Here is a 21789-nt window from a genome sequence, read left to right as displayed (position 1 = left end):
AAACACAGCTTTTGTCCCAGAAAGTTAAGGTCAGTTTACAGCAGTTAGCTTGCTTCTTAACTACCTTACTGTGGAACATCTATGTGGTTATCATTACCACCGTTGCTTATTACCCAGTGTGAATTAAATGACCTAACTATGTTAAAAGCTAATTATAAATCATTGTTGGGAAATAATTAATGGTATTTACTTGGATGATCATCATAGCTGATGCAAGGTTCTTTACATTTAAAACAGTTATACTGAAGAGGTTTTTTTTTTGAGAAATATTGCATGTATTTTTCTTATCCTTTATTCACATTCTCCTATTGTACATTTTCTCTTTGAAGTGAAATGAGGTGAACACTTCTTGCAGGATGTATACAACTTATATGTCAGAGAATTAGATTTCTCTATATTTTTCTACATCTGTTAGTATTTCACAGCTTTTTTCCTATTTAAGTGAAATTAGAATTCTTGCATTTTCATGCTCATAGCAGTAGATTCTAGTTATCTTGATCCTTGGCAAACCGCAATTGATGCTTCCTTAGAAAATAATCAATATCATGTTCATAAATTTTCATCAAAAATATTTTTTGCACCTTAACATGATTATTTTTGAAAATAGATGAACCTGATGCACTTCCTGCTATAGTAACTGAAGGCTTCTTTCTTTTGGCACTTTGGAAGATACATCTAGGTCACTTTGTTGCAATAATGTCAATCTATGAATCTAATGCTTTTGTTTGAGTGTCGTATATTTAAGTGATAAAGGCTTCTGAAGACAATAGAGATCAGACTCATCAAGAAGTTTAGTCCTCAATATGTCAGAACCTATAATACATGGAATTATTTTGTTAATGGGTGGGGAAGAGTTAAAAAAGCTCAGAATAGAGAAGTAGAAAAATAAAAAAGGAATGGCTATGTGTTGAGGAAATATTCCATTATTAATATGGTTTAGTTTATCTAAAAAGTCTATAATCCTTATTTTTAATATATTCTCACAATCAAAGTATGTTACAAACATCTGCTGTGCCACTTTGTGGTTGTAGAAAGAATCATCATTTTTTTCATTGGATTGAACCTCAGACTTCCGTAGCTTTATAGTGGTTTTGAAACTATTTCAAGGAGAAAATGTAAAAGCTTTCTGGGGTTGGTCAGAGCTTTTTGATGTGGACAGGACACCAGTTTCAAGGCATCTATACTCAAAGTTATTACTTCTGACCTGTTGTGCTAAGGATACCTTGGGACAGTCACAGTACTTAGATACTAATTTTTATACCCTTCCTGCACTGATGGTACAGGGCAGAGGAGCAGAGAGAGAGCACTTGCTCACTGCAGCTGAGGCCACTGCAGTATCAGGAGGCTGGTGGCTTCTCTTTTCCCAATTCCATCTTCTAGAGTCCTGTTTGGTGCAGCAAGTATTTGAGGACTGTTGCTCGCAAAGCTTCAGTCTCAAAGGCTGGGCAGAACTAGAAGCTTCCTCTGAGACGGCACATCTGCATCAGACCTGAGAGGCAAGGACGTGTCTTTCTGCTCCTCTGGCCCAGGCTAGGACGGACACGTGAACTGCCAGTTGAACCGAGCACTTCTAGCAGGGTTATAATACATTCTTTGGAGAAAAACTAACTCATTGGTTATGGAAATTGTATTAGTTACTAATAATAGGGAATAATTAATAGGGCTGGTTTTGTGTTTGTTTCTGATACAGCTTCTAATTTTTCATGTTTTTGATTGATAGGTATACGTGGGGAGATCAATGTGGTGGTGAAAGTAGATCTCTTCAATGATTTAAACAGATTTAGGCAGTCATCCTGTGGAGTCAAGTTTTTCTGCAGTAAGTAGAGGAAAAAAGTTTATATGAACAGAACTTCCTGCCCCCCTCATCTTTTCTTTCTTTACCTATTCTGTCAGTTTCCCTTCTTTCACTGATCGTTGCATAAACCCAGTGGAGATTACGTTAAAGCCAGTAGCAAATGCAGAAAATCGTTTTGTTTTCTTTTTTCTAAATAAATTTTTACTGTTCATATTTCAAAACAATGTAAATAACTGATTTCCCCCCCCCCAAATCTTTCTAAAGTTACATTGCAGTACACATGCGTACGCACGTTGTGTTACTGTTGGGGCATATCCTGTTAAAGAGGCACAAAGTGAAATGGTTTCATGATGGTACACTTTGTAACTGATACAGGGGACAGTTATCTTATCAGTGTTCTACAGTGTCCCAGAACAAAACTGCTTAGAGTATGTCCACATCTTAACAGAAAATAATGTGGATTACTTTCTGAAATAGTTCACATCACGTTTTATGTGTAATTTCCTGTTTTTCTTGGGACTCATGCCTTACATCTTTTATGTTTTATTTTAACAGCTACATCTATTCCGAAGTGTTACAGAGCAGTAATAATTCATGGATTTGTGGAAGAACTTGTCGTTAATGAAGACCCAGAATACCAGTGGATAGACCGAATTCGTACACCAAGGGCATCGAATGAGGCTAGACAAAGACTTATTTCACTCATGTCAGGTATTAAACATGTAGGCTGTAATGGTTATCGCTGCTTTTAAAAATGTTCACCATTTAAACAAGCGGCTTGCTTAAGACAATATTGAATATGATTTTTGGTATTAATTATGTTTATTTTTTCAGTTAACAGCATCTTCTGTTTCTGATTGTCCTAACTGATGGCCAGTATGGCTGACTTTTTTCCTCCTTTCTGCCTCTCTTCTGCCTCATGAGACCATGCTATTGACTAATTTGTTGATTGTTTTTAGCAAGGTCTTAGAAACCTATGGAACTCTAACTCTCTGGAAGACATTCTTATCCCCTATTAGGAGTATTAGTAGAATTTTGACGCAAACAATACTCCACCCTCTCTGAACTACTTTGAAGTGTGTGAACAAATACACGCCATCTCAGATACACTGTGTATCATCTTACTCATCCCGTGTTCTCAAAGTCAAGATTGGTTCATTGTTTCGCAAGTGTACTTCTGTATGGCCATGCATGGATTCTGCAGGACATACCTGCAGTTCGGGGAGACACCAGTGATTAAAGTCAGTTGATGCCTACACAGCTCCACAGTGTCAAGTATCTTCACTTTTTTTTTATTACTGATGCTTTTGAACAGCATTTTTGAACCAAGGTCCTTCTGTTTCAGTGCCAATAGAACAGAACAAAACACTCCTACTTTAGAGTATTTAGACACTAAGACAAGAGACAACCAATTGATAGAGGTGGGCCATATTGAAGATGTAACGAATGCAAAGAAATGATGAAAAATAGCGACTAGAATGATAGGCAGTGGTTTGAGTTCTCTAATGGACTCTTAATGTTGTCAGGTTTCAGCTAGATACAGCTGTGTTTTAAGGAAGATACTAAAAGAAAAAAAGAGTTTGGTTTTGCAAGCATGTATAGAGAACTTTAGTAAGTGGGGCAATGGGAAAGGGATCATGGAGTTGTTGCTCAGTATCTTCACTAGGAGAGACAGTATGTTTTGAGGAAAAATGTGAAAAAACAGTATTGTCGTAACTGACATGAATTCACTTTTAATGAGATTTTTAATAGAGCCCCCTTGGTAAGTCAGTCTATGGGATTAATATTTGCATATCTCTTGCCTTGCATAAGTGGTGAAAGTGAGTAAAGTAGCACATGTGGAAGTATTCTCTTAGATTTTATTAATCTTTTTACTCATGGCAGTGATTAAGAGAAAAACCCCAAAAGACCTCACAGCAATAGTTTCATGTCACGTAATATAGTGCTTCACATTGGAATCATTGTTACTGGTGGCCACACCTAAAGAATCCTGAAAAAATCTGTAACTTTTGAGAATGACCTAGGCTGTTGCATAGTTCTCTGTCATATTGTCGGTAGATTATGTAAAAAAGAATTCTGTCTCAACCTTGGCTTGAATGGAATCCATAGCAATTTTCACTCAGCTAGAAACTTTCATACACTATCTCCGTCTTAGGGATTTTTTTCAAGACCAGTACATGCATAGTTTCAGCCTCTTAAGGTGTTTACAACAGGAACCTGTTCTGATAATGTTAAATCCAAGCTTCTAGAAAGCAGTAGCGATCATTTCTAGAGAAAAGTGGAAGAAGGTGGTTCACAGTACGTGGAAAAAGGGACTGGCCACTTTGGAGGAATATAGGAATGTTGTCAGTGTATGCAGAGATGCGACGAAGGCGGCCAAGGCCTAGTTAGAATTAAATCTGGCAATGCGTGTCAAAGATAACAAGAAGGGCTTCTTTACGTACATCAGCAGTAAAAGGAAGACTGGGGATACAGTGGGCCCATTGCTTAAAAAGGAAGGGGCCCTGGTAACGCAGGATACAGAGAAGGCAGAGATACTGAATGCCGCCTTTGCCTCGGTCTTTAGAGCTAAGGCTGGCCCTCGGGCATCTCAGCCCCCAGAGAAGAGAGGACAAATTGGGAGAAAGGAAGGCTTACCATCAGTTGAGAAGGATCGGGTCAGAGATCACCTATGAAGGTTGGATCCTTGCAAATACATGGGCCCCAATGGGATGCACCCACAAGTGCTGAGGGAGCTAGCAGATGTTCTGGCTGGGCCACTCTCCGTCATCTTTGAAAGGTCATGGAGGACAGGAGAGGTGCCCAAGGACTGGAGGACAGCAAATGTCACTCCACTTTTCAAAAAGAGCAAGAAGGAGGACCTGGGAAACTATAGGCCAGTCAGCCTCACCTCCATCCCTGCAAAGGTAATGGAACACTTCATCCTGGAGGTCATCTCCGGGCATGTAGAAGAAAAGAAAGTTATCAGAAGTAGTCAGCATGGATTCACCAAGGGAACATCATGCTTGACCAACCTGATAGCCTTCTGTGATGGCATGGCTGGCTGGGTCGACGAAGGGAGAGCAGTGGATGTTGTCTGTCTTGTCTTCAGTTAAGGCATTCGACACTGTCTCTCATAGCATCCTCACAGGCAAGTTAAGGAAGTGTGGGATGGATGAGTAGACAGTGAGGTGGACAGAGGACTGGCTCAGCAACAGAACTCAGAGGGTCGTGATCAATGGAGCAGAGTCTGGATGGAGACCTGTCCCTAGTGGTGTTCCTCAGGGGTCTGTGCTGGGTCCAGTCCTGTTCAACATATTCATCAATGACCTGGATAGTGGGGTAGAGTGTAACCTCAGCAAGTTTGTTGACAATACCGAGCTGTGAGGAGTGGCTGATACACCAGAAGGCTGTGCTGCCTTCCAACGAGACCTGGACAGGCTGGAGAGCTGGGCTGAGGGGAACCTGATGAAATTCAACAAGAGCAAGTGCAAGGTCCTGCACCTGGGGAGGAACAATCCCCTGCAGCGGTACAGGCTGGCGGCTGAACTACTGGAAAGGGGCTCCGCTGCGAAGGACCTGGGAGTGCTGGTGCACAACAAGCTGACCATGAGCCAGCAATGCGCCCTTGTGGCCAAGAAGGCCAACGGTATTCTGGGGTGTATTAAAAGGAGTGTGGCCAGCAGATCGAGTGAGGTTATCCTCCCCCTCTACTCTGCCCTGGTGAGACCACATTTGGAGTACTGTGTCCAGTTTTGGGCCCCCCAGTTTAAGATGGACAGGGAACTGCTCGAGCAAGTCCAGTGGAGAGCTACGAAGATGATCAGAGGACTGGAGCATCTCCCTTATGAGGAAAGGCTGAGAGACTTGGGTTTGTTTAGCCTGGAGAAGAGAAGACTGAGGGGAGATTTCATCAATACCTATGAATATCTAAAGTGAGTTGGAACACAGGAAGTTACACCTCAATATGAGAAGAAACTACTTTCCTGTGAGGAACAGGCTGCCCAGGGAGGGTGTGGAGTCTCCTTCCCTGGAGACATTCAAAACCCACCTGGATGCGTTCCTGTGCCCCCTGCTCTGGGTGTCCCTGCTCAAGCAGGGGGGTTGGACGAGATGATCTCCAGAGATCCCTTCCAAGCCATACCATTCTGTGATTCTGTGATTTCATTCCACTTGATTTCTTAACATCATTGGCATTGGGACTGTAAGGCTATCATCTGTGATGGTGAGGCTTTTTCAGTTTGTTAATAGAGGATTTTGGAAATCTTTCATTTTCATCAAAAGAGAGATGATATTTTGCACCTAGTATTACCAAGGCTATCTAGCTACATGGATCAGTTTTCTTCTAAAGGTCCTGCTAAGTAAGCATTTATGGCAGACCATTGTTTCATAGTTACAGTGTTTCAGTCCTTGTGTGCAGCTAATAGAGGAGAAGGGGGACTCTCTTGTTTGGCATATTTGGTATTGTGTTTTGTTTATTCGGTGTTACATTTTGTAGATGAGGCTGCATATTAAACACTATTAATTTAAAAAGAGCAAAAAGTAGCATGGGTTAGCTTGAAATACGCTTAAATAAGTTTGTAAAAAATATTATAGATGCCGATGCACATGGATTTCAAAGATGATGCATTGTTCTGAACGGTATGAAAGATAGTATTTATAATAGTTAATATTTATTAATTTATGATTTAGAAACTTTTGTGTGTTCCAGCATGTCTTGACTATCCCTTTCTCAAAATAAGTAAAAAAGGGAAACACTAATGAAAACAAAAACCAGAGAAAAACATTCCTGAAATAACATGTTGCAGTCAGAGTAGATTTGGAGGAAAAAGGAAAAAGCTGTACAAACCATGAACATCACACTATGTTATAGGAGGCAGAGATTTTGGCCAGCTGTTTGGTGTAATTATGTAAGATTGGATCTATCACCTGTTTTACTGACTTGGAAATTCCAAAAGCAGAGGCTAAAGACCACAAAAGAGAATAGAAGTTCACTGCAATTATGAGCTCTTTCCCTTTTGTTTTGTAGGTGAATTGCAAAGGAAGATTGGCTTGAAGGTGCTTGAAATGAGAGGAAATGCTGTTGTTGGTTATTTGCAGTGTTTTGATTTGGAGGGAGAATCTGGACTAGTAGTACGAGCCATAGGAACAGCCTGCACATTGGATAAATTAAGTAACACATCTGCATTTTTACCTGCATGTAACTCCCCATCCAAAGAAATGAAGGAGTAAGTATGAATTAATAATTTGTAGGGAAACAAGTTTCATCTCTCTTCTTTTCATACTCATTCAGTTTTACATAACCAATGTGATTTCTTTTTTTTTCCCCAGAATTTGTTTTTCTTCTGTAGTTTTATTTGTCTGCAACTCAGTTTATATTCCACAGTTTTGAAATGTTTTAGGTTGGATTACTTATGTTCTTTCTTTAGAAGCTGGAGTGGTAAACCTTAGTATGACTTTTTTGAACTTACATAGCAATGGTATCCTTGGGTTGTGATCTGCCACTTTCCTAACTAATAATTAGTTCTCCCTTGACTCTGTGTTTGTACAATAAACATTTTTATGAGAGCTACTTATGACATACCTTCTTCTCAAGATTTTTCCAAGTCCAGTAAAATCAGGTTTGAGTGTTTATGCTGAGCATATAAGAAAAGATAAATTTTGAATTCAGGCAGTTCAGTAAGTGATACAGAGAATGACCCTGAAGTACTGTAGTCTTTTCTTGTGTGCTTTGCTTTTTATTTTTGCAAAACAAGTACAGCTATTGCAAAACAGGTAGGGTTACAGTATACTTGCAGAGAAAACTTTTTATGAGGAGAGGTAGAATTTCTTGATCTTCATTATATCTACTGCAGCACCAAACACAGTTTGAATGCAATTTCTTAATGCGTATACCAATTAATACAGAAATACTTGAAGTTGTCTTGAAATTGTTACTACTTCGTTGCTTGGATAAATTTAGTTATTTCCTGTTTGGTAGAGTGATCCAATTTGTTTGTGGAAAAGACAGCACCAAAAAGTATACTGCTTTGCTATGTTTCCAGAGGTATTATTTAAGTTAGCCATTTTTGTTAACTTGAACTGTTTTGTCATTACAGTAGTAATTAGGCATTTTTTCATGCAGGCGTCAGTATGGTCTGACTTCTCAAAATTACTGGTATCTATTTTAAATCATAGCTAGTTTCACTTGCCTTAGTTTAAAAAATTTGTCGTCAAAAGATCTTCTGGATACACTGCAGCATAAAATAAGAGTGATGATTTAAAAAAAAAAACGGTGGACCTGGTAACTACCAACCTAAAAAGAATTCAGAAATAAATCAGTAGCTTTCACTCTGGAGCAAAGTGTGGAAGTTCCATCCCTCAAATATTCCATGTTCAGCTTGGTGGTGGATATTGTCAGAATCACTGTCCCATTCGGTCAAAAAAAGGGGAATGTTTCTCGAAGCCAGCATAATCAACTAATACTTCTAATTATTGGCTTTACTAACTTGATGACCTGTTGCCAAAGAATCAATTACACGTTCACAAGCTAGTGCTTAAGCTGTTCCTTTCTCGCTTTTTATTTCATCTGGACTCTTGCATGCTAGGAATTAAAACTCTTAGAGTCTGCTTAAAGTAAGAGATCTCCTCTAGCTGAACTTCCCTGAAATAATTTATAACATAACTTTGCAACCTGTTTGTATGTATTGTTTTCTTTTCTTCCACCTTGGCTGCAAATTCTCTCAGGTCTCCGCTGGTTCATCCTCCAAGCCATGGATGCCGCTCGACTCACAACAGCCCAATTCACACTGCTACTGGCTCACGACTTACTCAGAACTTCTCTGTGTCTGTTCCCACTCTCATCTACACTGGTACGAGACTGCTCAGACTCAAGAGCTGGGGAGAGGCAGGCCACAGGCACAGTGGTCGCAAAGTGCAGGCAGGCAGGCAGTGTAGGCAGGTACCATCCATCTTTTCTCCCTCATTTTCTCATGGAGACACCTTCTGTTGTCAGTGAAGAACTACCCTGTGTGCAGCTGCTGAAACAAAGGCAATAGTTTCTTGAAAATGCATCAGAGTCTCTTCCACAAAGTCACACTCTTCATTTCTTTTTAACATGCTTGCGTCCTAAGAAACTAAGTAAAGATAAGTTGATGCCTCTGAGGAACATTCACTATTTTACAGTCATTGGAGGAAATAATGTTTTGATTGGAGTTCATAATCGCTTTCAAGCATAATTCAGATACGGCATTTAGGTTTAAAAATGGTTATAGGAAGGGTATGTGCCATTTGTGGAAGAGATGGTTTTGGAGAGCAGGTAAGTCAGTCTGTGCATAAGTGAACTGTTTGTCAATATAGTTGTTCCCATAAAGATTCTCCTCTTTGCTCTGTTTTTAGCTGTGGCATGCTGCTGATGCTATAGGATAAGGAAACATTTTTTTTTTTTCCTTAAAATGCATATGTGTGTGTATACATAAGTGTATGAATATGTATAAACACAAATATAATTTGAAATCATTTTTTCTTTGTTAAACTAACTCAAAGCATTGTGTATTTGACCAGATTTTTAAGCCATAAACTGTTTTCAATTTTTTCTTTTGCATATATTTTTTTTTTTGGTCGCATCTCATGCCTTTCATTTGGCTTAATTGTTGCATTGTAGATACCAGCATCTATCTGTAGAATGCTGAATGGGTAAAACAGCATTTCTTTGCCTCTGGCCTCATCCCCAGTCTCGCACCTAAGGAATAGCTGCTGGCCCTGCCCCAGTCCCATCCTGGTGTTTGGATCATGCTGCTGTCAGCCAGGTCCTTTGGCACAGGATTACTGAACATGTTTCCACCTTCTTCTGGCAGGATTCCCTTCAATGAAGATCCCAATCCCAATACTCATTCATCAGGACCCTCCACCCCTCTGAAAAACCAAACCTATTCCTTTTCACCTTCCAAGTCCTACAGTCGACAGTCCTCTTCTTCTGACACAGATTTGAGTTTGACACCCAAAACTGGTAAGGCGCTTCCACCCGCTTTTTGTTTAAGTTGTGTTTTCTCTTTTTATATTTTCATTCAACCCTTTTTTGCTTTTTGGCATTTAAGTTATCAAAATGATGTGGAAATTGAAGACTTCAGATAGCACACCTCAAGCTTAAAAGGATTTCTGTAGGGTGAAAATTTAAATCCTGCCTACATTTCCACTATTCTGGATAACACATTGAAATAAATCATCTCAGAGTATTAAGGGAGTCCTAAATAATTGCCTTTTTCTTATTTCCTCCACTTCATATTACAAATCATGGGAGTATGATTCTCACCACAGTATGTTAAGGGCAGTGTTACTAAAATTATGTAGTCTTCAAACCTAATGTGTTGTGCTATAAGTATATTGTATAAATTTCTCTGTGATTTTTAACTCCCTTTTGCAAATGCAATACTAGAAATGTAGGAGCTGCTGTCTTTTTGTTCTTCTTGGTATATGGAAATGGCTTTACAAACAGAGTGTACTTTTTGAAAGTAACTTAAATTGTACTCCAGGCATCTTCAAAAGCATTTTTCTTTCTCCATTGGTCTATCATAATTTTTTCAACTTGTTGTTTCTTCCCTCCTTATTTTTTAGTGTGTGGTTAGAATTATGTCAACAATAATGTCAGCACAACTCAAAGAATTATTGTCTGTTTATTCTCCATTATGTGATCAATGCCTGGGGTTTTGCTACCGTAGGGCAAAATATTTTGCAGAAATGTTTATAAAAGTTTGGTTGCTTTTTAAATGGTATTTTAAATTGTGGTATTTGAAGCTCAGAACATTCTTGTCTCCATCTAGTCTAGACAAGTTTTAAGTGTATTAAAGTAGTTGATTCAGCTTTACTTGGTAGCACCCCTTTCAAGAATTTTTCTAAGCAGATAAGTTAAATGTTGCATTCAAAGCAGTTATATTAAATATTTTACCCAGCTTATTCCTTAGATGTGTGTTTAAAAAAGGTTCCCAGTTAGGAAGCTGTCTCTTAGTACTATCTTCTCTGTCCTGTTTTTAAAAAAACATACAAACCAAAACAACAACAACAACCACCAAACAAAAGCATACTTTTCCTTTTTTTGGCCCTTTTGTGTACATGATGGCTGTTTTATGGATAACCTATGGTGGTCACTTGTTTAAAGGACCTACAAATATAACTGGATGCTTATTACGTAGGAGGACCACAAATTCATGTGTTTGGTTCACTGAATATTTGAAAAGCTGCTTCTTTTGATCAGATTTTCCATGGTAAGGTTGATGTCTTGTAAAGGATTTAACCGTAGTGTAGACGGTAATCTTGATAGATCTAAATGTTCTGAATTTATGGATGTGGTAATTCACTGTGAATTTGTCAAGTTTTTTACTTGCAACCGTATAGCATTCCTGGCAGTGTTATGTAGGTGGATGGGCCTCTCATCTTTAGTCGGTTCATTCAGAGCTGAAACAGATAGTGTAATTGGTATCTCTTATTTTTAGGGATTTTTCAAGTATATGAAGATATTTTTTAGCTATCTTCTTAGTATTAAAGCTAACCATGGGCATACTTTTGCTTACTAGCACTGTATTTTTAGCAACTTCTAACTCAGCCAATGAAACTTGTCTTAAGAGGATTTGCTGGTTGCATTTAAAAATTCTGTATCTTGGTGTTATATACTAGATTTTGAATCTTAATAGCTTAAAAGAACAGCATCTCCTGAGTTGTTTCTTTTACCTTTTACTGAAAATTTCATGATGTGCAGAATATACTTCCATAACATACTAAATTCAATATGTTGTTTTTAACAATTCGCTGTGTATGTTTAGACCTCTGTTTTCATTTCCTAAGACTATTATTAAGGTGGAATATTTCAGTATGAAAGTTGTTGATGTTAGTGTTTAAAAAAAAAAAAGGCAGACACCTCATGTGACACATTAAACATTATCAAATTTGAGGTACCCATTACTCAGATTAGCTGTCATGAAAAATGAAGTATTTTCTGATTTCTGCAGTACCTTATATTCCTCTTTATTTCTCAGACGGGTAGCCAGTGTGTTCATGTGTTCAAGATGGAGACTAACCTGGAAAGAGTGCAGATACCACAATTTCACAATATGTTTAACTAAATAGAGGAGATTGAACTTGGGCCTGTTTAAACATCTAGTTTTCAGTAGCTCCAAGTCAGGAGAATATTACCTTAATGTTTTTTATAAAATACAATTGTGATTGTGTTATCCGTTTTGGTCTATAACTGGACTAAATATGAGGGGAAATTATTCTGTGCAGAGAAAGCTTGTTTTGGTTTGAAGTTAGACTTCTGTGAATAGTGATATATTTTATGTCACTGCAGACTAACAGAATATCATGCTGACAAAAACCATGACGTATTTTATTAGGCAATATATTCTGATGTGACATAGTATATGTTTGGAGGAAATTGAGAAGATGGGAACTCCTTTTGTTTGTGGGAACTTAGAATTCGACAAGATTTATGACTCTGAAAATCATAAAACAAATACATGACTTCTCTGGAAAATAACTTTTTATACCTAAATAAAGAAAATAATCAGATTAAGTGTGTAAAAGGACTGTTATTTAGCCTTTACTCCATAGTATTTTTTAATCAAATTTTGTATAAAATTTTAAGTGTCAGATTACCATGGCTTTTAAAAAAAATTAATTTCAAAATACAATTAATCAGGTCATGATTTTTGAGAACGTGCTTCTCATTCACATTGTGGAGTTGTATTGTCATTCCATTTCTTTGTATGTTGAGAAATAACTTATCAATAAGTGCTAGTTCATTTGGAGAAAATAACTGCTTCATTTTGATTTCTTCCGTCTGTTTCTTTAGTCATCTTCTGAATTTACATCTCTTTGTCTCTATTACTTTCCTCCACAGCACCTTCCCCACAGGGACCTAGGATTTTCCTGTTTCCCAGCTCCCCTACACTCTCTTGTGATTCCCCACATCTTAAAAAGTCCTGTCTCCTCCTCTCGGGGTCTAGCCTTAACCCTCTACACTCTAGCCATGTCAGCCCAGTTGTTCTGAGGAAAAGTGTTTCTTTCACTGAAGAGCTGCTTCTGGCTGCTTCTGGTAGGATCAATCTATTATGGCCTTTTAAACAAAGTTTTAAGAAAGTAATGGTGTTACTTGATACAGTGGCATTTAACACACAGCCTTCTATAACCCTGTGTTTTTGTTCAGTTACCCTCTGAAAACTGCTGGCTACATGACTGACTATTCATGCCATCTCTCACCTCTGCCCCAGAAGCTTGAAACAGCTTCAGAACTTCTAGGATTTAAAAGACATGTAGTTTATGCTGCAGAACTTTGTCCTTTTCCCTCACAAAACTTCCTTCAGTAATTGAACTAAAATAATTTATATAGTTTATTTATTATTTTTTTAATGCCCTTACTCCATTCACTTTGTTGTTCCTATATTTTGCATGGAACAAGCACTTGCTCATTAATTCATAATTTATTGAAATAATGGCTATCAGATGGCTAGCGACTCTGCTCTTCAAATTAATCTTTTAAAGCCTGTACAAACTTTTTATTTGTACTATCTCCTTTTCCATTTCACTGATACGCATTATTTTCATAGATTTAAATTAAATAGTTGATATTACCGCTTTTTTTAATGTAGAAACTGTTTTGGTTAGTTTGTATTTTTTGAGTTTGTTTCATGTCCAGTGTTTATGTTATGTTTATCTGTATTTAATATCGTATAGTCCCCTACTATGATGTTTTGAAGCAATGCCAAATAGAACAAGCAATTTAAACTTGTTTAATGGGACTATACAGATACTAATCTTTTTGTTTCCTTATCCAAGAACAGCTAAAAATATTTTTTTAAAATTGTAGTATTTTTATATATTATTATATGGTAATGATAGTCTAGTAATTTTTGGAAATGTTAGGTATGAATTAACATACATTATTAAGGCCGGTATTATTGCCAGATCTCCCAGCCTTTGGTTAAAACAAATAACTGCACTTTGATGTATATGTACAATCTCATTCATGTTTGTTAGATGCTTGATCAGAATTAAAAGGAAGCTAGCAAAGAATTGTTATGTTAATTCCGTAAAAGAAAATCTTGGCTTCATTCATAACCGTTTGCACTGTGGTGTTTGTATTTCATCTTGCTTCTGACATTCTTTTTGTTCTTTATTCTGTGCTTCCCTATACAACTTAGGTGTTTATTTTTGCTTTGTCAAGTTAGCACTGATGTTTTTTAGATACAAGAAATACCAATGATAGTATGTTTTTAGGCATGAAATATTACCAAGAAAATCTGATTCACCAGCATTGTGTTTACTTTAGGAAAAACACAATCTTGGTATGTGTTTATTTTTTACTTTTGCGATTTCTAACCATAGAGCAAATAACTTCCTGTCATACATATAACCTGCATCTTGACACAGTCAAGAGTACAGTTCCTCGGTAACAGATAATTCAATAGCAAAGATGTTTTTCTACCTGATAAACTTTCCGTCTCTTCAGAAAAGCCCCTTTATTGTGGGGTAGGGGTGGGAGTAAAAATATATGAAAGAAAGAGAAAATTATCCATATTACGCAGAATTGGAGTTTCTCATTTTCATTTACAGATAATCTGCAGGTTATATGTGTGCAAATATAGTAATTGAATAAGTGTGGCAGTTTTAAATGCTGAGCAGTAGTCCTTAGCTTGTCTGAACAAACCAGCTGAGTGAATATTTCATTGTATAGATATTAAACAAAATTAAAATAATTGGTAAAGTTTTTTGGAGGTTATATTTCAAATCAAAGGATGTGCCTTGCCTTTGCAAATTTTTTTTTCAGTCCCAGTCATGCATTATACAGCTACTGCTGTAATTATGTGTACAGTCTTGTCCCAGTGGTTAGGAAAGGTGATTTAGTTTCAAAAGTAACTCTCAGAAAGCCAGATTTTTTTTTTTTATTTTAAACTGATAATGATATTAGAGAGAGATACTAGACTGTAGAGTAATCTGGCAGAGAGGCATAATTCAACAGTGTGGAAATAATGGTGACATTGCAGCCCTTTTTGATAATGGCTGAAAATCTGATTATGTAGAAACTTTCTGTGAAAAGCAGAGAATGTAGATAGATCCATATTGAAATAGTAGGCAAAACTCCCAGTAGTAACAAGGGGAAAAAGAAAGAAGTTTTATGTCATAGGAAAGAATTGCAAGCCCAGGTCTTCAAGTCTCTGTATTTTGAATGTGGTGTGTTTTGGGTTTTGTTATTTTTTTTTAAAAAAATTCAGATTAACAGCAGAAAAAGATCTTAGATCAGGAGGTTTTTGTCCAAATGCTGAAAAAAACCCCCCACGCCTAGTCATGTGAAAACCAAACCCAAAATAAACAGTGATGCTTAGCACTTTTTTCTGAAAATTAATATTATGGGGATAATTTGACTGTTTTCAATGACTATTTTATATATTTTTGAATCAAAATTTTATTACAAATTAATAATATATGCTTCTTTGAATGTCATTTGTACTGATACCATTCAGGAATGGGCAGTGGGAGTGCTGGAAAAGAAGGGGGGCCATTTAAAACTCTTTTAAGACAACAGACTCAGTCAGCTCTGGAACAAAGGGTAAGGCATTTTATACTTATATTTTTGACCTACTAAAGTGAAATTTTAGCTTGTTGTAAGTTAAACGTTTCCTGTTACTTTCTGTTTAAAAATGTGTAATTTTTAGGTCTGAAAACTTTTTGGAAATGTTCAATGTTTAATAGACCTTTTATACACATATTATTTAAGTTTTAATATATTACTAAAGCATTAAGGAAACAGTGGAGGCAATAGCTGTAAGGTGCACAGCACTCAAGTGACTACAGGTGGTGTTACAAGAAACAGCATAGCAAAAATTACTGGTATTTAGTCTCTGTAAGTTACTGATGATTGTGAAAGTTTAATACTCTACCACATGTATTTTTTAAAGTTTTTATCGGAGCCAAAGTAGAAACACTGGAAGAGCTTTGAAGAAGGTGAAAATCCCATTTATAATTGCAGAAACTTTTGGTTTTGAAAAACAGATTTGGTGCATAATTCAGCCTTGGTTCTACTACATGAATTGGCGTGCATGTACCCTTTAAAAGATGGTAACTTAAACAAAACTAAACCACTTCCCAAGCAATAAAAGGGGCTTTATAGATTTAGTCCTATAGAGGTTCTTCAAAAAACTCTAAAAATGCTCTGTTATTGTGCTGAATAGACTGTGTAATCAAAATAGTGTGTTTAATTCTTTGTTTAAATTTTTGAATGAGTCCTTGCAACTTTTTTCTCTTTATAGATTATATACTGCTTTTGTCAAAATGTTATTAGTGAGGTGTCTTGAAGGAAGAAATGTGAATGTTTTCCTATTCAGAAATAAATTCTAGTTTAATTACTATTTCTGACTACCTGAATTACTTACATAGAACCATATACATTTGTCGAAAACAAAATCAGCTACATCTGTGAAATATAAAGTGAATAGCTACCATTTTGAGTAAGTGGATGATTCTCTTCTCATTTTTTGTGTTATCTGTTGCTAAGGGAGGATCGCCTCATAGGTTCAGTAGAAGGCGGGTATGTTCCAAAACATTGTGTGACTCTCTTTGTAGCCCTTTCTTCTTGTATTGAGGATTTCTAAACAATTATTTGAAATATTTTCATTTTCTTTTTTGTGAGGCTTTGCAGATTTCTTTGTAATCTTGTTTATACAGGATTTTTAAAATCTTTGTTCTGCTTTTTTTTGTTTGTGTTTAAGAGCATTTATTATATTGGCATACTTTTGCTTATTTAGTGTTTTGCATGTTGATACGTTTCAGTTAAAATTTTCTCTTTAAATACAAATACATGTTTAATGCTTTAGTTTGAAAAAAAATGCTTTAAAAAGAGCCTTTTCTCTGTTTCCCTTTGTTTCTGCTAGCATTTCAGACATTTCATGGCTGATGTGTTATTTCCTTAGGAAGCTTTTTAAAACCAATTAAAAGTGTCAATTAAGAGCACTTAATGAATTTTTAGAACTTGAATTATTTGCACATTATTTTGATAAGACCTGCATATTGCCTAGTGGGGAAAAAAAGTACTGTAAATGGGTTGGAAACATGTTGAATCTGTTATTAATGATGGTGTAGCAAAGCATGCTGACTGTTAATTGATACAAAAAATATGTTCACACTGTCTTTCTGAAAATACCACATTGGATGTGTTTTTGCTACAGTTACCTTCCCCCCCCACAGTTACCTAACAAGAATGAATAACCCTTATAAATTATTTTGTCTGTTTTAGTATTGCACACATAGATAGTGCACTCTAGTTACCTGTCTGGATTAGTCAGGGTAGCATGTATTTGGGAAAACAAAGAATAAATTCAATATGTATAATATATTCTGCATGAATTAGATATATAGTAAGCTCTTTTGAGTCTTCGTTCAGTTTATTTGGGTATATGGTAATACTAAGGCACATTAAAACCAGTTCATTTAACTGGATGTCTCCACGGTTTTTTGGGTTTGTGTGGGTTTTTTTTCTGGTTTGTTTGTTTGTTTTTAATCAAATGTGCCTTTAACGTGTCACTTAAATAACTCTAATTGCAAAACAGAACAGATTTTTTTGGAAGGGTAATATTACTCAATTTCTTCCGGGAAAATACACCAGCTGTACAAAACTCACATACGTGTTATGTTTTACATTAATATATTTTTAGCAATTCACAGGATGCCTGTTGATAGCAGGTGTAACTATATCACAGCTGTCTTTTTATTTTTTTATCTATAAATGTATATGGTGTGTTTCCATCAGTAGGAAAATTTGAGTTTACTTGACTCTCAAAAATTTAGCCTATGTTCTTGTAGAAATGGCCAAATGCTGCTTTTGATGGTATTTTGTATCTCTGTTGACCTCAGCTTGGACAAACGCTCTTTTATTCCTCCACGTTTGCGTTCTGCAAGTGCTTGAGAGATCTTTGCTGCCTTTTCAAAATGGAGATCTGTTGATCTTCATCTCTGAAGAGCACCGCTAGATAACTGTTGTGTTAGAGTGCAGTTCTGTGATTCTTTTGGCTGAAATGCTGGATTAAGCAACTTTTCTTTCCAGTGACTTTGGGTTACTATCCAGCCCATCTCCTCAGTTGAAGAAAAATTGTGAGGTTGTTTGGCCACCTTGTGAGATGGCACAGTAAATGTGCTTAGAATTAAAAAATATTCAACCAGGAAATTAATAGTATTTTAACTAATGGACCAGTTCCCTACTCTGGTTCAGCCCAAAAAGCTCTATGAGCATACCTGAGCATTACAAGCACTTTCTGAGGGAGTGATACAACGATGGGAATGAGTGAATGTCTGGAAGGGAATCTGAGAACTGCTTCAGCTGACACTAACACCAAATGATACGTGTGTGCAGCCTTGTTCCATGTGCTTTTTCATTATTTAGTGTGTCTTTGTATGAAATGTAATTTAAAAAGAATACTAGCAATACATGTATATGTATACACAAACATTTTTAAACATTGTATTAAACAAATATGATGAGGGTTTTATGTAAACTTATTAAACTTTCCCTGAATTCCAACTGTAAAATCTGTATGTAATTGCAAGGATTAAACCGGTGGCTGTTATTTCAGGGTCTGTGCAGTCAAAGATGTGAAATGGCATAGTGAGTTAGTATTGGTAAAACGATCGACCATCTTGGAAACTTTAAGATCATCATGTCTTCTCAAACATGGGAATACTCTGTGCTTGCATCACCTCGATGTAAAGATAGTCCTTTGCAAATTGTAGTAATAGAGGAGATTTGTACGTGTGGAAACACTTCATCTGGTTCTTATGGAGTCTCTGTTTTCCATGCAATAAGTATAGCTTTATAATTTTGAAGCATTACAGGTTACCACATGTAATTGAGCCTGGAACTTGTATTTGAGTAATATAATAACAAAAAACAGCAAACCTTTAAATGAGCTGAAAAAAGGAGACCGAAAAAAAAAAAAGCCATCATACAAAGTGATGGATTTCCATCTGTGTCAGAATGAATGAGACATTGTTAATGGAGTAAGGGCATGCCAGAATGGTTTAGTGAGTCAGTTATCGAGATTTATCGGTGGCTGAAATTAATTGATAGGACATAGGTCTAATTTTGGCAAGTATCATAATATAGACTTGTAAGTATCGATATGCCTGAGTGTATTGATTGAGACAAACCCATGTTATTGCTTTAAAGTTTTATTCCTGGTTTGTAGTGTAGTGAATCAGGCACACTGGAAATCTAAACATGTTGAAATTACTTGCAGTACAGGGCCTTAAGAAAATGAACAAAAAAATTAAAGTAATTTCTGAATCTCCGTATAGACTAAAAAACATCCTATTTGCTTATGCATGGAGCATGGAGTATCGTTCACTTTGTTCACCACATACTCCTTTAGCACAATGTAAATGTGAGTGTATGTACAAAATACAAATGTAGGATAGGCTTAATGGAATTTCATATAGGTGGCATATGCAGTAAACTTTCATTGATTTCTATAGTTCTGGGAAAGCAGGTTATTTTTAATGTCATTAATGTGGGATAACTGTATTCAGGGGACAGAGCAAACATATATGTTGATGTATTTGAGGTTATGCAGAGAGAGTGTTATGGGATTATACCCGGACAAATATTACCAGTATACTTGTGAATCACTGAACAGTTGATACTACAGAGCCACAGTGAAGGAGGTTTCTAACAAAGTTTTGATGTACTGGGTTTTTTTCCATTTTTTGGCGTAAGAGGTACAGAAAAAGGAGTTTGGACTGTGTTTTATTCGGAGCTTTCTGACTGTTCTGATAACCTGCAAAGCAGTTTGCAATGTGTTAGAACCTTCTGGGGGAATCTCTTCTCTAGCCCTCTCCAGAGGTCTGTTTGGTGCTCCTGAAGACAGATTAGCCAAGCAGGGTTGCAGAGTCCTATGGTGAAATCTTCCTGCTTTTTAATGGCATCGTGAAACATGATTGCAGGTTTTGGTCTTCTGGGGGTTGTTTTTGTGTTGTGTGGGTTTGTTGTTGTTGTTGTTTGTTTGGGGTTTTTTTTGGGGGGGTGGGGGTAGCGTTTGTTGTTGATCCTATGGTGGCTGATTTCAAAGTTTGACTCTTAATTTTGAAAGTCGAAGCCAAATGAAAATCCAGAACACTTGAAGTTTGTAAGACCTTTGAAAAGGTTGTAAGAGTTCTAATAACAAGTGTGCTAATAATTCTGAAGTGTTAATCTTTAAATCTACATGGGCTTTAGTTTAAGATGACTTTTCATGCCATGTATTGCTGGAAGAACTGTGATCCTCATTTAATCTGCAGCATGTATGCTGTTTAGATGGAAGCTCAGTTGAACTGTACTGTTGCAAGTGCTTCAAGTATGTGAGAAAGGAATCTATGCTGACTTTCTCTCATATAAAGTTACGGTGTTTATTTTTTCCATTTAACCAATCATCATGACTATACAAACTATGATTGCATGATTTTCTTTTATTTTTCTTTTTTTGCCTTTATGCATTTAGAATTGCTGAACATAAATCTATTGCCTTTCCCCCATAAGCGTGCTATCATGTGTATATTAGACATTCAGTAGAATGTCTCTGTAGAAAACAAAATCTTCCAGTTTTGGCCCACCTCCTTTGAATGAGTGTTTTATTTCACAATTTGTGTCATGAAATTACTGTTATCACTTACTTTGCCTGTTGTATGATCTACATTTTTGAGTAGTTGCTGAAACTTGTTAATTATTAATTCTTCATTTTAATTATGAATTGTAAAAACTAATTTACGCAAATGAATCGGAAGTGAATTTCCTTAGTTTAAGAACTTAGAGCTGTATTTCAAAGACTTAGATGGATATTCACTGGCAGAGCAGTCAGTTAATATTTTCTTTGGTATGTTTTCCTTTAATGAGACATTTACAATTCTTGGAAGACTACAGTTTGTTTACCCTGTGTTTCAGGATCAAACTGCAGTCAGTTGTAACAATAAGACCTAAAAAATGGAGAAAAATGTTCCTTTATGTTGCATCAGCTAAGGAGAGTTAAATTATGTTGTTTAGCTGCCATCCTAAAAGTGGACCAATAGAGGCTTTGTGTAAAATTTTGATTAGTTATTAATATTGTGCTGAGATGCAACTCTATGGGGGAAAAGTATCCTTACATCGGATAATACCTCTGCTTTTATTATACTATGGGTTACATAGTGCTTAGTAAGCCTGAAGGAAATGTTTGGCCTGATGTAACTGCTTTGCTTGTATTTCAGGGAAATTATCAATTCACTGCATGTTTATTAGCAATCAACAGTGGTTGGTAAGCAGTCATTTGATGTTTGTTTTTAATCATAACAGGAATTTCCATTTTTTACCTTGACGACCTTTCCACCAGGCTTCCTTGTCCACGTTGGTGGTGTTGTCAGTGCACGCTCTGTGAAGCTCCTGGATCGCATTCACAATCCTGGTACGTTAACACAATAACAACTTCCTTGCCCATGTCTAGTTGTAATGATCACATCCTTCTAATCTTTGTAACTTTGTAACGCATCAGTATTTGGATAGGTACAAATCTATTCAAACCATGTATATTAAAAGCAATGCTTTTCAGACAGTCATTTAAGCCTGAAAAGTAACAGTTGTTCAGAGGGTATGTTTTTAGTGAGAAACTTTGCAGCAAGTTAATGAAGTAATAATAAAGTACTTTCAGTCCAGTAACTTTGAACTAAAAACTGTCTTTGAATTATTTAGGGTTTGATTTTTTTTTTTAAACCACTTTTAATATTAAAACTTGATGCAAACTTTCCATTTAAACAAAAAAAAGGTGAAATGGTTGATCTTAACTATGAATGTTTTCTAATTTTCAGCTCCTTGAAATCCTTAAGAACTAATGACTACCATTTAGCTCCATGCATCTTTTTAACCTCTTTTGATAAAAACTTTACAGCTTTGTTTCTGTTCTTAAAAACATATACCGAACAGTCCTTTAAGATTTTTATTTAATGTTTACCTGGGAACCCCAGCACTGGAACATGTGTATTTTGCATGTCCTAGT

The 21789-nt window shown here is 36.3% G+C and overlaps 1 protein-coding gene across 14 annotated transcripts in view; it reads left to right on the top strand.

Annotated features, from left to right (window-relative positions):
* C2CD5 (C2 calcium dependent domain containing 5) overlaps positions 1-21789 on the top strand; it is a 71324-nt gene that overhangs the window by 7349 nt on the left and 42186 nt on the right. For 12 of the 14 annotated variants that reach the window (XM_075114117.1, XM_075114077.1, XM_075114067.1 and 9 more), the window contains 6 exons: positions 1721-1816; positions 2351-2506; positions 6804-7002; positions 9610-9761; positions 15265-15350; positions 21093-21201. In XM_075114117.1, coding sequence (XP_074970218.1) covers positions 1721-1816; positions 2351-2506; positions 6804-7002; positions 9610-9761; positions 15265-15350; positions 21093-21201 — 798 coding nt within the window. Of the gene's footprint in view, positions 1-1720; positions 1817-2350; positions 2507-6803; positions 7003-9609; positions 9762-12644; positions 12840-14066; positions 14089-15264; positions 15351-21092; positions 21202-21789 lie in introns of those variants that run through there. The other 2 variants (XM_075114167.1, XM_075114157.1) reach the window with 2 other exon arrangements.

The sequence above is a fragment of the Phalacrocorax aristotelis genome, chromosome 1, assembly GCF_949628215.1.
Source record: "Phalacrocorax aristotelis chromosome 1, bGulAri2.1, whole genome shotgun sequence".
NCBI classification, from domain to species: Eukaryota; Metazoa; Chordata; class Aves; order Suliformes; family Phalacrocoracidae; genus Phalacrocorax; species Phalacrocorax aristotelis.
The sequence above is the reverse complement of the archived record's forward strand: the minus strand, read 5'-3'. Positions and strand labels throughout refer to the sequence as shown.